At 37.4% G+C, this 14,081-nt stretch overlaps 1 protein-coding gene across 1 annotated transcript in view; it reads left to right on the plus strand.

The window, feature by feature from the left end:
• The first annotated feature begins 4,647 nt into the window (after nt 1-4,647).
• Nucleotides 4,648-14,081, plus strand: part of MYBPC1 (myosin binding protein C1) — a 92,092-nt gene continuing 82,658 nt past the window's right edge. Inside the window, exon 1 of the mRNA XM_068971476.1 lies at nt 4,648-4,672. Within this exon, the coding sequence (XP_068827577.1) occupies nt 4,648-4,672 (25 nt within the window). The remainder of the gene's footprint in view (nt 4,673-14,081) is intronic.

The raw sequence follows: 14,081 nt of genomic DNA on the forward strand, positions 1-14,081 counted from the left end.
ATTTTCAGTGAACACATTTTCCTGTTATTTACACTATTTTAAATGTCAGAAAAGATACATGTCTAAATTAATTTTTTGTTGCTAAAATAACTTATTGATAAAAATAGCACAAAAAGAACTTTTAGAGTAATTTCATCAACAAATTCAAATATATCTAAAACAAAATACTAGAAAATGGATCCAGAATTGTATTAATAGAATAATACACCATAATGAAATAGGATTACTACTACCAGAAAGGCAAGGCTTGTCCAACATTAGGCAATTTTTCAAAATATAGAACTCATTCTATAAACAAATTAAAGAAGAAAAACATGTGACTACAACAATGTATACCAAAATACATTTGATAAAAATCAATAGTCATTACTAACAGTTAAGTGAATAAGAAAAAAGGGAAACTACATAAAAATAATAGCCTATTTACTACAAATAGCAAATGTCATAGTTCAAAATCTAGATCCATTTCTATTAAAAAATAAGAGAGGAAGACTCACCTTCTGCACTATTATAACATTACATTTGGGCTTCTAACTAATGTAATAAGAAAATAAAATAAATAAAAATTGAAAATTAAACAAAATTATCATTTTGCGTATTATATAATTGTCATGTGCTGTGCTCAGTCGTGTCCAACTTTTTGTGACCCCATGACTGTAGCCAGGCAGGCTCCTCTGTCCATGGGATTTTCCAGGCAAGAATACTGGAGTGGGTTGCCATTTCCTTCTCCAGGGGATCTTCCCAACACATGGTTTGAACCCATGTCTCCTGCTTAGCAAGTGGATTCTTTCACCACTGGGCCACCTGGGAATACAAACAAATTATAAGAATAACTTCATAGCTTTTGTTTATACTCTCAGTAACCAGTTACAATACTTCAGCCACCTGATGCAAAGAGCCAACTCATCAGAAAAGACCCTGATGCTGCGAAAGATTGAGGGCAGGAGGAGAAGGAGACGGCAGAGGATGAGATGGTTGAATGGCATCACCGACTCAATGGAGATGAGTTTGAGCAAGCTCTGGGAGATGGTGAAGGACAGGGAAGCCTGGCATGCTGCAGTCCATGGGGTCACAAAGAGTTGGACAAGACTGCACAACTGCACAACAACCAGCTGCAAGGACTTCCTAGGCGGCGCTAGTAGTAAAGAGCCTGCCTGCCAGTACAGGAGACATAGGAGACATGGGTTCCATCCCTAGGTCAGGAATATTCCCTGGAGGAGGGCATGGCAACCCACCCCGTATTCTTTCCAGGAGAATCCCATGGGCCTAGGAGGCTGGTGGGTTACAGTCCTTAGAGTTGCAAAAAGTTGGACATGACTGAAGCAACTAAAATGTCTAGGCACAAACTTAACATGAAGGATATGGGATTTTAAATAATTTTTTAAAATTGAGGCATAATTGATATACAATATCATAAATTTCAGGTGTAAAACAGAGTGACTCACAATTTGTAAAGGTTATGCTCCATTGGTAATTATTATAAAATATTGGCTATATTTCCTGTGCTGTACAATATATGCTTATAACTTATTTATATTTCTCTGCACTCTTTGGTTGGTGCAGGGAACATTACTGCTTTTATTTTGAAAGATGTGGCAGAGATTGATATTTACCTATCTACCATTCATTGTCATTCTCTTTAATAAAAGAAGCTTATTACCACTGAGAATGCCACTCAGCTTCTTCTATAGTCAGATATGAACATGTAATCAAGTTATGGCCAGTGGGATGTATTAGATGTTTTATGTGGGACTTCAAAGAAATCACAAAGATATTTAGAAAGTGAGTCCTTTTTTCCTGCTGCCTGGAATGTAGATGTAATAACTAGAGCACTAGCAGCCATTTTGGATCGTGAAGTTACCTGGGATGACAGAACAGAAAGGAGTCTAGATTCCTGATGATAGTGTGGAGTCACAACAATGACTCTAATTACTTTTGGACTTGCTTTAAGTGAGTGAGAAATACTTCTGTCTTGGTTCAATTGACATTATTCTGTGATTTTGTGTTATATTCAGCCTAATCTCATCCTAAATAATACAAAAAGGAAAACCCAGTAAAGGATTTAATAAACTAAAATAAAAAGAGTCCTGTTGGCCAATTTTCTCTTTCCTGATGGAGATAAGGAATCTGAAAACTTCCAGCTGAATATATACCATCAGAAATAGAGGTTACATGTTTTTAAACAAAACAGTTCTTAAAAAAAAAAAATACAGTCCTGGGAAAATTACACATGTCTACTTATTCTTCTAACTTGGAATCTTACTTTAACCATATAATGCACTCTACAACTATTTATCTTAGGATCTGTTCATACTTCCAATTCCTTAAATAATGTTTTGTCTTTTTAAAATCAAGTCCTTAATTACCAAAAAGTTCCCTGGGCTATAAAATGTCTTCTCCATGGATTGCAGTATGTCCTGGCACATGTTCACTTCAGTAAAATGATCAGTGTATTAAAAACCCAACCAAGTGTCTGCAGAAGCCAGCGATGGCATGGCACCTCTTCTGTGGCATGTGTGAAATCTGCCCATCACTATAAACATTCTTTGCAACATGACACTCTGCCCTTATGTCCATTTCATATGTGGTGTTCAGTGTGATGGGAAAGCTGGGGGGAAAAATGATTCTTTTTTTAAGGACTAGTCACATAGAATCACAATGTTAAACCTAGAAGGGGCTTCAGAGGTCATTTTTTCAGACCCCTCATTTTACAAAAAAGGAATCAGAGGCCCAGAAAGGCCATTTGATTTTCTTAAACTCTTCTGGTTAATGATAGGTCCTGAAATAGAAACCAAGAGTCCGACTTCAAATTCTAGGTTTTTTAATTTGTGTCATCTATTAATGGATACTCTAATGATAGACTGGGTGGGGAGGAGACAGTTACTGTTTTTTTCTTTCAATACATCTAACTTTGTATTACAGAATATACTGTATTCTGGCTGACATTTAGCTGTTTAGCATCTAAGAGCAAACGAATATTTTAGAAAGCAAAACAATATGCTCAGTAGCACTATGTGATTGAGAAAAGGCTTTCTTTGTAGAAGATGTTCATTAACCTTCTTGACTGGTTTTCCACCTCCTCCCCACCAAATAGCTAAAGCATGATGATATTGATTCTAAGTTGAGTTTCCATCCTTATATGAAAAGTTAGCTTGGCACAGAGCGTGGCAGAGCTAAGTCTGACCAGCTGTGCTCTTAGCCACAGGGGAAATTAAGTGAGACAGTATGGCTGGTTCTGTACAAATCAATCAAAGTCTTTTGAAAATGGTCTTGAAAACACATATCAATAAAAGCACACAGGTAGTTGTCTTTTCATATAAACTAATTTTAGTCCTCATCCATAAGATGCCATGGATGTGGACAAAGAAATGATTGTTTTGGCCAAAATTTTCATGCGGGTTTTCCCACAAACTGTGAATGAACTTTTGGGCCAGCCCAATAAGATGTTTTTCTTAGGTTGACCAGTTGGTAATTCATATTTCTCCATCAGTTCCATGAGAATTTGGGGAGAAAGTGGCTAACAGTCTATTAATATTTTAAGTTAGATTTGTGTACATGTTTGCCATGTTGAAACAAAACAATGGCTAATGGTCTGACTTTTTTTGCCCATGCCCCATATATTTTAAAATATATAATTCACAGGTTTTTAATATATTCACAAAGTTGAGCATCCATTACCACTACCTAATTCCAGAGCATTTTCATCATTCCCTAAAGAAATTTCATATCTACTAGCAGTCACTCCTAATCCCACCTCCCCTCAACCCCAGGCAACCACTAATTGAGTTTCTGATGCAATAGATTTGCCTATCCTGGGTATTTCATATGAATGGAATCATACAATATATGGTCTTTTGTGTCTGGCATCTTTCGCTAAGCATAATGTTCCCAGGCTTCATGCATGTTGTAGCATGTATCATTACTTCATCTTTTTGTATGCACTGTAATTTTTTAAAGGATGTTTCTTGAAACAAAGGTAAAAGCTAAATATTCATTAATAGAAAATTTTGCTATTCTTGGAGGAGAAAATGAGACAAAATATTCAACATAGAGATTTGGCTTGACAAATAAATATTAGTATATTGATGAAAAGTAAGAAAAAGTTTAAACCCAATAATTAAGAACAGACAACAAAAAGCTAGTGGGAACATGACATTATCATCAATACAGAGGTTTTTCTTTATAATAGTGAAAATTAAGGTATATGTTGAATTAACATGTTATGATTCTTAATTTGATTTAATTTTTTATTATCAGGCAAACTTTTTGCTTTTCTGAGTTGACACGTGCCCCTGTCAGACAGAAAGAGAAGAGCAAGAAGGAGCACGAGGCTGCAGCTGAATTTAGAAAGTCAGAGGTGCTCTCACAGCCACATGAGATGAACAGAAGATTCCTTCCAGTAGGCAAGAGAGCAGAGTGCAGACAGCAGATGTGAGAAGGTGCTCATAGCTGTTGAGTTCCAGCATCCTTGTGCTGAAGAAGGGGCGGTGCAAACATGATTGACGTTCACAGGGAATATGAAAGCACCGGACTTCTCCCCAGCTGCTTGTCACACTGACCTGCACCATCTCTCGACTGCTCGTGGGGTTTCTGTCAACTAGTACTGGAAAGGACAAACTGTTTGGAGAATAACACTTTATTGTGACCATGCCAGAACCCACTAAGAAAGAGGGTAAGATTCATCCCTAGATCTTTATGTTGTACTTTTTAATAAAGCATGGTGTTTTTTTGCTATTTTCGAAAAATATCTAATTTCTTAAAGAGACTATAAGATAATAGAACACTGTGACTTAAGGAAAAGAACCTTTAGAGTAAAAAGACCAGAGGGTAAATATAGGAAGTGTATAACCAATTAAAAAATATCTGATGATGATCATTTATGAAGGAACATTAACTAAAATGATCAAATTAGAATTTTATCATTAGTTGCAAAGAATCCTTAAAGTTTTATTTTCTTAGGTTCAGTCCCAAATTTTTCACCTATATTTACAGTTTGTGGGGAGTGGGAGGAACTTGGAATGTTTTATTAAATAGTTAACAAATTTGTTCAAGATTTCAAAAAAGAATTTGTGACATTTCCCAATTTGCTAGATTTTTCTCCTAGAAAGACATTTAAAATATGCAGATGCAGTTATTTTTTGGTTTTATCAGTTTGGAGCTTTATTAATTATGTATGACATTATTGTAATCTTGCATGGGAAAAAAATAAAACACCTGGGTTAAAGAATATCTTTGAATGTCAATGACAGACTGTGTTCTTTAATGAGATTTATTGTAGGTAATTTCATACTAATCGTTTAAAAATAATTAAGATGAAAATAATCTTCATTAGGAAAAATGCTTCCTCCGATAAACAGCTTCTCCTATGAAAAATCAATATCTTAAAACTACTTATTAATAATATAAATAAGCTGAAATTCAAAATTACTAAAATAACTGATGAAAAAGACTAACAGCAGAAATACATTGAATTTAATTTTAAATGGTAACATCTTTTAAAAATACTTTTTTCATTTGTTTTAGTCTTCATTAGTGCCTACTAAATCTTTGTTTTTCACTTTTGCAAATAAAAGCAACAAACTGACAAACATTAGCCGAGAGCTAGAGAGCATAAAAATGGTATTTAGCTTTCTTTTTCATTTTTAATTCTAAAAACTGCTTTTAACCATTATTTTGAAGAGCCTTGAAAAAAATGCTAGATGTTGAATCCAAAGTTGAAATACTAACCAAATTACCAAAAGTTTTGAAATATATTTTCTTTATGTAATTAAGTAACCAGTGTTGACAGGCTGTGGTGATCAGTTTACAGGTTGGCTTTACTTAGTGGCGGAGGGCATTGATGGATGAAGTCTTCTACCCGAAATAACCGCACCAAATGCATGCATTAATATGGGAACTTAATCCTGACTATCAAGCAGCGAGTCCAGTCCCTGCTGAAGTGTCTTATTTGTAATGCAAATGATTTACTTGTGTATTAAGTGTCCTTTTCATCTGATCTGTCACTTGACTAGCCTCTTCAAGGCTTATTTGGATGAAATGCATTCTATGTTTCCTGACTGAGGACAGAATATTGTTCTAATTATCCTGCATTTAGTGGATGAATTTGCATGTGTTATTTTAAAGCCTACTGGAAAATGACAAGAAAAGCTGAGAAACTAAGAGGTAATATGAAGAGCTGTAGAGCCTATAAAGCCAATTAAATTATTTGGATTGCTAGATGTGATAAAGTTTTACTTTTTATCTGACAACTCAATCTGATCCATTTTACTTTTAAAGACAATGAAACTAGCGAGACAGGAGAAAAATATATCTTTAACTTCAGCCCTTTCCCCACCCCACCCCCCAAAAAACCATGTATAAATTTTGGTTATAAATCAACATACATACCAAAGTGCCCATAATCTTTTGCTATAAAAGCACTGTGGATATTCTGTGTAGGAGTTGCCCCCAGCACAGTAATTTTATACTCAGATTCTTTGGTTAGTTTAAATTTGGATGGTGGGGAGTTGGGATAAAAAGAAGGTTACTGATATATTTAAACTCCTTTGAGGAAGTACAGGGATTTTTGGTTTCCTCACCAGCAGAACTGATTTTTAAAGGAACTACACCTTGAAGAGTTTTCTTAATGAAATCATTGCATTTTTCTGTTGTTTACATCAGAAACGTAAGGAGTATGGCAAGTCAGGGGCTATTCTAGTCCTTGCACCTTCTCCCAATTAATGTCATTTTTACTGAGGTTGAACTACCTTGGCTCAGATGGTAATGCAGGAGACCGGGGTTCAATCCCTGGGTCAGGAAGATCTCCTGGAGAAGGAAATGGCAACCCACTACAGTACTCTTGCCTGGAAAATCCCATGGATAGAGGAGCCTGGTAGGCTACAGTCCATGGGGTCGAAAATAGTCGGACACGACTGAGCGACTTCACTTCACTACTTACTGGGGTTGGTTTTGTTCCATTTACGCATGCCTCTGAAAGACAGCCTCAAGAATAAAATGTGCCGCCAAATCAGGTCTACAGAATCCTTTCAAACTATCTGCAGAATCACCCCCATCAAGCAGGTTTCTCCAGCCCCTATGGATCTCCTTACATGTCTTCCTTAGCTGGAAGAACCATCCCCAGGCAGAGCATGACTGCCTGCTGTAAATCTTGATGACACATGAGCTGCTTTGACCTTCCCAGGATCCAGGAGCACTTGACAACTCTTCAAAAGAGGCAGGGTTTTCAGCACCTGAAAGTGCAAAAGATGTCTCTCTCAAATGCCTCCCAACCTGAAGCGGCCTAATTCTAGGAGCTTCAGGTTTGGTCTTGGGAGAGTTGGTCCTTCTAAGGAGAAGGGGGAAGTATGGTTGTACCTTTAAACCTCATGGAGGGACTCTAATGGAAGTAATTAGTCAACAGCCCTTACTTAGACCCTTCAGAATGTTCTAGATGGCTCAGTAAGCTCTTTCTGAGAAATAAATATTTTTAAGGAAATAGCTTCCCTGGTGGCTCAGACAGTAAAGAATCTGCCTGCAATGTGAGAGACCCAGGTTTGATCTCTGGGTTGGGAAGGTCCCCTGGAGAAGGGAATGGCAACCCACTTCAGTATTCTTGCCTGGAGAATCCCATGGACAGAGGAGCCTGGTGGGCTACAGTCCATGGGGTCACAAAGTGGTGGACATGACTCAGCAACTAACACTTTCGCTTCACTTCCCTTTGTCCTCTCCACCTCTATGTTGTATATTTACTCATTGTAGAACTATACTATTTGTACTGCCATTTCCAAAGAAAATATCTGTCTTACACTTTAGATTGATGCAGATCTGACACCCAGTAAAAGTAAGGTGTTCTAATCAAATACTGAGAAGGAAGTTTCAGATTTGTGGGAATCTCCCAGGATGTCTTGCTGATACATTCATTTACCTGTCATCAGTTAATTGAGTGCTTACTATGAGCTGGTTGCTGGGATTTCAGAGATACATGCAACATGGTCTCTGCTCTAAAAACCCTCATGGTGAATTGCCCCTGGGTCTCACTGAGTAAAGAAGTCATCTTTTGCTGAAACTCTCTTCTCCTGTCAAAAAGTGGTTTTATCAACATGAAGTTAGAAACATGCAAGAATCTTATGCTATTAATAATATTTTTGCCTACAAATCATTTCTTAAGAATTTTTGCTCTGTTCAATGTAATGGTTAAAATCATAAAGTCTGGTTCTTTAACATATTTAAACAAATCATTAACTGTCAGACTCTGTAGAACCTAGAAAAATTCTTTTCTAAAACACCAAGTTAAGGTGTTAATGTGAATATCACTTTTTGTAATATATTAGGCCCTCTTATATTTCATGCACTTAACTTGTAGGAAAAAGGCAAAAATTCCTTATTGGTCCTTGCGGGTCATTTAAAACACTTTGTGAGTGTCATAGTAGATTTCTCATCTTCCTTGTAAGATCTTTTGTTGAAAACTCAAACATATGGCAAAACATACCTTCATTGATGATACGCTTTAGGGGCCATTCCAATAACTCCAAGAATCAAAAATATGGCATTGTTGCTACAGATTCATTTGCTACTTCAACATGCAATATCTATCTATCCTATCTTGGCCTATTTCAGTAAGCTTAGGTGGGAACATGGTCATGGAGAATAACTTTTCCAGTCCATAGGAGCTTTTCCTTTGCTACTTCTTTTTCTTGGTCACTAGAAATTTCACTACATTTTAAGGTTCTGCTAAACCCCAAACCCGTCTGAATGCAAAGCAGCATTCATTACCTCTTACCTATTTCCCAGCATCACTCAAGGCTTAGTCATCATCAGAAAAGGAGCCTTGGTGACGGGAAACCTCCCTCTCGTATATACTCCTTGACCTTCAGTTTCCACCTGGATGAGACTGGATGGTCTGTTTCAAACACCAAAGTAAATTTGTCTTTGGAGAAGTCGTATTACATATAGAATATTATTTTCCTCTCAAATCAGAGAAAAGTAGGGACTCCTCTGGTGGTCCAGTGGTTAAGACTGTGGGGGCAGGGGGCCTGGGTTTCATCCCTGGTTAGGGAACTAGATCCCACATGCAGCAAACAGGACCTAGTGCAACCAAAACAATGAATAAATATATATATTTTTTGATTAGGGAAAAGTGCATTTGTTGAAAGTAATGAAAAGAAAGGGAGAAAGAGGGAGGAGGTATTTGATTGAGGGTGGCTATTTTCCTCCAAACTTCATGTGGTTCATTTAGGCCACATTGAAGATTTGGATGAAGAATAAAGAAGTTGCATGAATGAATGCCAATGTTTCCCCCCACCCCCACCCCCCAAAAACTTTGCCAGGCTGTACTGGCCATGCACAGTGTAGATTTGAGCTATCTGCTGTAAGAAGGAATTCTCTTGCACTAACGCACGCTAGAGGGGCTTAATACTTGGCAAAATCATCCTTTTTCAGTAGCATGCTTTTATGACTGTCCGACTGCACCTGTTAGGAAGATAAATAAAGGACTGGCCAATTCTTTCCTCTCAAGCGCCCTAAATATATCTCTTAAAAAAAAAAAAAAAAAACTTTGAAAAAACAAGCTGTATCTTTGTTTCTCATCCAGTAAGTTTGAAGAAGTCTCCTCTAGGCCTTGCAAAGAGCAGGGGTAAAGGAGTTCCTGAGACGAACAAAGGTTAGGCTTTCTGGCTAGTCTGGATCCCCAAGAGAAAGGAAAAAGAGAAAAACATAATCTTTGTTCTCTCAACGCCACACTTTATTCTGGCCTGCGATATAGCCTTGAAACATTTTAGATTCCTCGTGGACACACGCTTCACAGAGTTCTCTTATTTTTAGCAATTTAGAAGTATTCCTGAATTTGACATGAATGTTAGAATAAACTGCCCAGGCTGAAGTTACTCTAAAGAAATGCTTGGACTTAAAAATAAATAAATAAACCATCTTTTAAAAAGCTTGAGTGAACATAAAACGATGTTTTTGTAATCTTTTTGGAAACTCATAGATTCTTCCTTTTAGAGAGAACTATGGAAAGAGGCTGCCATGAAAGGAAATCGAATGCTGTTGTTTTACAGCCCTAGAAAGCAGTTTTGTTACTTTTGCTGAAGTCTCTTATGATTGTTTAATTTAAAATTTACTTTTCAACTCTTTATGGCCAAACAGAGGAATTTTTATTGTTAATAATTACAATTTTATCTGCTTGCCTCCTTAATTAATCTATGAAACCTATATTAAGAGACACAAAATACTCTTGGCAGCCCATGACTTCGGTGGTAATTCTAGACCTCATTTCTAGACATACTTGGGTGTGTTAGATAATAAAGAACAGAATTAAAGTTCTAGCAATAAAAAATAAGCAGAAAACTTCTAATTTCATGTGTGTTCCTGCAGAGATATGACCATGTCTTTTTCCTTCTTCTTTTTTTAAAAAATCTTTATTTATTTATGGCTGTGTTGGATCTTGGTTGCAGCATGCAGGCTCCAGAGCATGTGGGCTCAGTAGTTGTGGCCCATGGACTCAGCTGCCCCACGGCTTGTGGGATTTTAGTTCCCTGGCCAGGGGTCAAACTGGCATCCTCTGCGCTAGAAGGAGAATTCTTAACCATTTGAGCCACCAGGAATGTCCCCCATATCAGTTCTTGAGGGGGACAGATGTCTTTTATGGAGTCCTTAGCTTGTTCAGAATATTGCTGTGTGCTCAGTCACTGAGTCATGTCCAACTCTTCGTGACTCCATGGACTGTAGCGCATGTAGGGAAGCCCAACTAATACGCAGAAAAGTAGTTATTGAAATACAGTGTTTTTGAGTTAGGTTAATCACAAAGTAGGTATCACTTATTCAAGAGCAGTTTCCTAAAATTTAAAAGTGTAGTGATTAAGGAAAACGAAACTATGAAAAACAAGAAAAGACTTTGTCACTTAATTTCCTGTGCGTGTGCCTGCTAAGTCACTTAAGCTGTCTCCGACTCTTTGTGACCCTACGGACTGTAGCCCACCAGGTTCCTCTGTCCACGGAATTCTCCAGACAAGAATACTGGAGTGGGTTGCTGTGCCCTCTTCAAGGGAATCTTCCTGACCTAAGGATCAAACCTGCATTTCCTGCGGCTCCTGATTACAGGCAGATTCTTTACCACTGACCCACTGGGGAAACCCCTTAATTTCCTACATGCATGCAAATTGTCTCGTATTGGAGAGGAAGCATCTGTCTCCACAGCTTTTTATAAAGACAGCCCCCAAATATCAAAGTGATGACACTGTCACACCCAAATCTCTTCTTTGTGGATAGGCCCAATTATAATTTACAGAGTATGTTTGTTTTGGACAGCCACTCAGACAGAAAATAAGCCAAATTTTCAGGATGTTCCCATGCAAGGGGCAGATTAATTATGCACTTTTACATGCATTTTCAGAGTAAAGTTTTAGATTCTATCCAACTGGGGCGTGAAGTGGTTTATTTGGCAAAGAAAAAAAGACCAGAATCATTTAATCCCACCTGTATTTTTCTCTCTAAATTGAGTTCCCAATAAGGTAACTGAAATCTGACATTCATTATGCCTTTCAAGTCTGAACTCCACTTTGATAAGATTTTTGCCCTTTTATACTGCCTAAGAAATCTTTTTATGGACCAGTTTGGCACATCAATACAACACCCAAAATTATGTTTATCTATATGTCAAATCTTTTAAATTTGTTTTTTGACTTTTACTTTAGATATTTACAAGAGCTTGGGGTTCAATTTTTTTTTCCTTTTTCTTCAAATCATCCAGTTTTTCCTCTCTCTGTGTGTGTATGTGTTAGTCACTCATTTGTGTCCAACTCCTTGAGACCCCAGGGACTGTAGCTCGCCAAGCTCCTCTGTCTATGGAATTCTCCAGACAATAATACTGGAGTGGGTTGCTATTCCCTTCTCCAAAGGGTCTTCCCAACACAAGGATCGAACCGGGTCTCCCGCATTGCAGGCAGATTCTTTAACGTCTGAGCCACCAAAGAAACCCAGTTTTTCCTCTAAATAGCATCAAATCTCTAAGTTTCTCAGGAATTCTTTGCTTGCAGCAAGTATTAGCTTTCGCCTTCTATAAAATTTTATATCTCTTGGAACATAATGTTCTGCTTTTAACTAAAAATTCTCCTTATTATATAATTCTACAATTTAATTTCTTATTTTTTAAGTTACATGTCTCTAGACTTATTCTTCATCCAGTATGTATTTTGGCTTTTTTTCTTATGTATACTAGGTAATATTCATCATTAAGCACAGTGACACAAAGTTAACTGTTCACAGAACATTCTAGACAGCTCAGATTCCTGCTGTATCATGAATTGAGTTAGTTACATTTCACATGTCTCAGTTTCTTCATCTGTTAAATGTGAATAATAATAGTAACTAGCTCACTGTTTTTTTTGTAAGAATTAAATATTAGGTGAAAAGCTGAGAGTAAACCATTAGCATGTAATAACTTAAGTCCTTTCCTTCTAAAGCAGCAAACTCAAAAATTTTGTTGAGCCTAAGGTATTAAATGCCTAAAGTTTAATATAAACTTTGAGGGCATTCCTGCCAACACATATCAAACACTGTAAGGTATGTTACAACCACAGTTCACCTCTCTGCCTGGTGTTAATATCTATAATACGGTCCCAAACAGCTGTGGTTACGATCATAGCCATCATTGCCACCACCGTAAGTATTTCTCTCTTTTTAGACTTGAAGTAAAATATCTGTGCTTTCACCCATGGAGGCTCAGATCAGAGGCCTACACTTTAGAGCGTCTGTGGTGTTCACGCTGAAATGTGTCATGTCCAGCTGGGGGTCCCCAGTTGTTAGTGAGGTGGTGATAACCATTGTGGGGGCATGGCCTTTCCCACTTAGATGAAAGAGTCACCCTGCACAGTTGAACATGTAACTGTATCCTCCCTCCACCAAGGGCTATGAGGCTTGGGTGTGGGGGGTGGGCATTAAGATTTCTCTTCCCACCCAGGGTGCTATTGGCAGGTGGGGAGTTTTCCTCTGGTCTGAACATTTCTGAGATAGCCACATAAAGAACTCTCCATGACCGTGTATGAATATAGTGGGTGATTGATTGAGTGGCTGTGTTTACTGCTGTGGAATTTTATTTTTATGACCCCACCTGGCATCAGGCCTGTCGTTCCTCTATTTTTAAAAAGTCACCCAATGTGAGGCCCAGCAATGGCTTGGGAAAGGCCTGTGAGTGGTTTATTCTGATAACCCTATAACCACAGAAGAGTGATATGATTGTAGGGATGGTCTCCTCAGGAGCAGACCTGTCAGGGAAAGACAAAATGGGATGAAAGGGAGAAATTGTTAATGATGCTAAATTTTTAAACTTCAGCTTGAGGAAAGCTTCTTCTATACCACTATACCCACCTAGGTTACTCCCAGCATCACTTTGTTCTTACTTGAAAATATATTAAGAAGAACAATAAAGAGACAAGTAATCAGATCTTAGCAAAAGATCTCATTTTGATCCAGCCCCATGTTAAGAGCGAGAAACAATCTGTTGCTCTGTGATAATCACCAGACTTTAATCTTCCTGTGTGGAATGATAGCTTAAGTTAAAACCATGTAATTTGAACAATGGAAGAGCAAGTTAACTAGGAAAGGGAAAAAACCCTGTGGATTCAGGGAATTTCCATCAAGTTAACAAATGAGTCATTGAAAATTTACTACTTGATGTACAAATAGACTCCACCTATTCACAACCTTAAAATATAGTCTTTGGGGATATTCGGCTACAGTAAATATTAATAAATATTAAGTTGACTGAATCAAATTTTGAATAGCTGGAGTTGATGGATAGTAAATATCTCATTTTGTTCTTGAATCTTATTATTTCAACCAATTTGGATATAAACAGACTTAAGATGTAATATGTTACTCCTTGTTTTGCAAAACAAAGAACAGTGGATATAATTTAACTTTGTCATTATTTATGGATATCAGTTATCTTACCACATGATATCCACAGAGCTCAAATTATTTGTCTTTTGTTAATGAGGCCACATTGGTTTGTATTCTGAATTTGTGTCCGACTTTGGATGGCTTTCCTGTTTCATCCCTTGCCAGAAGGCTGCTGTCTTCTTTAATTACTCTTACTAGTCAGTGTG

This window comes from Capricornis sumatraensis, chromosome 4 (assembly GCF_032405125.1).
Source record: "Capricornis sumatraensis isolate serow.1 chromosome 4, serow.2, whole genome shotgun sequence".
Lineage (NCBI taxonomy): Eukaryota > Metazoa > Chordata > Mammalia > Artiodactyla > Bovidae > Capricornis > Capricornis sumatraensis.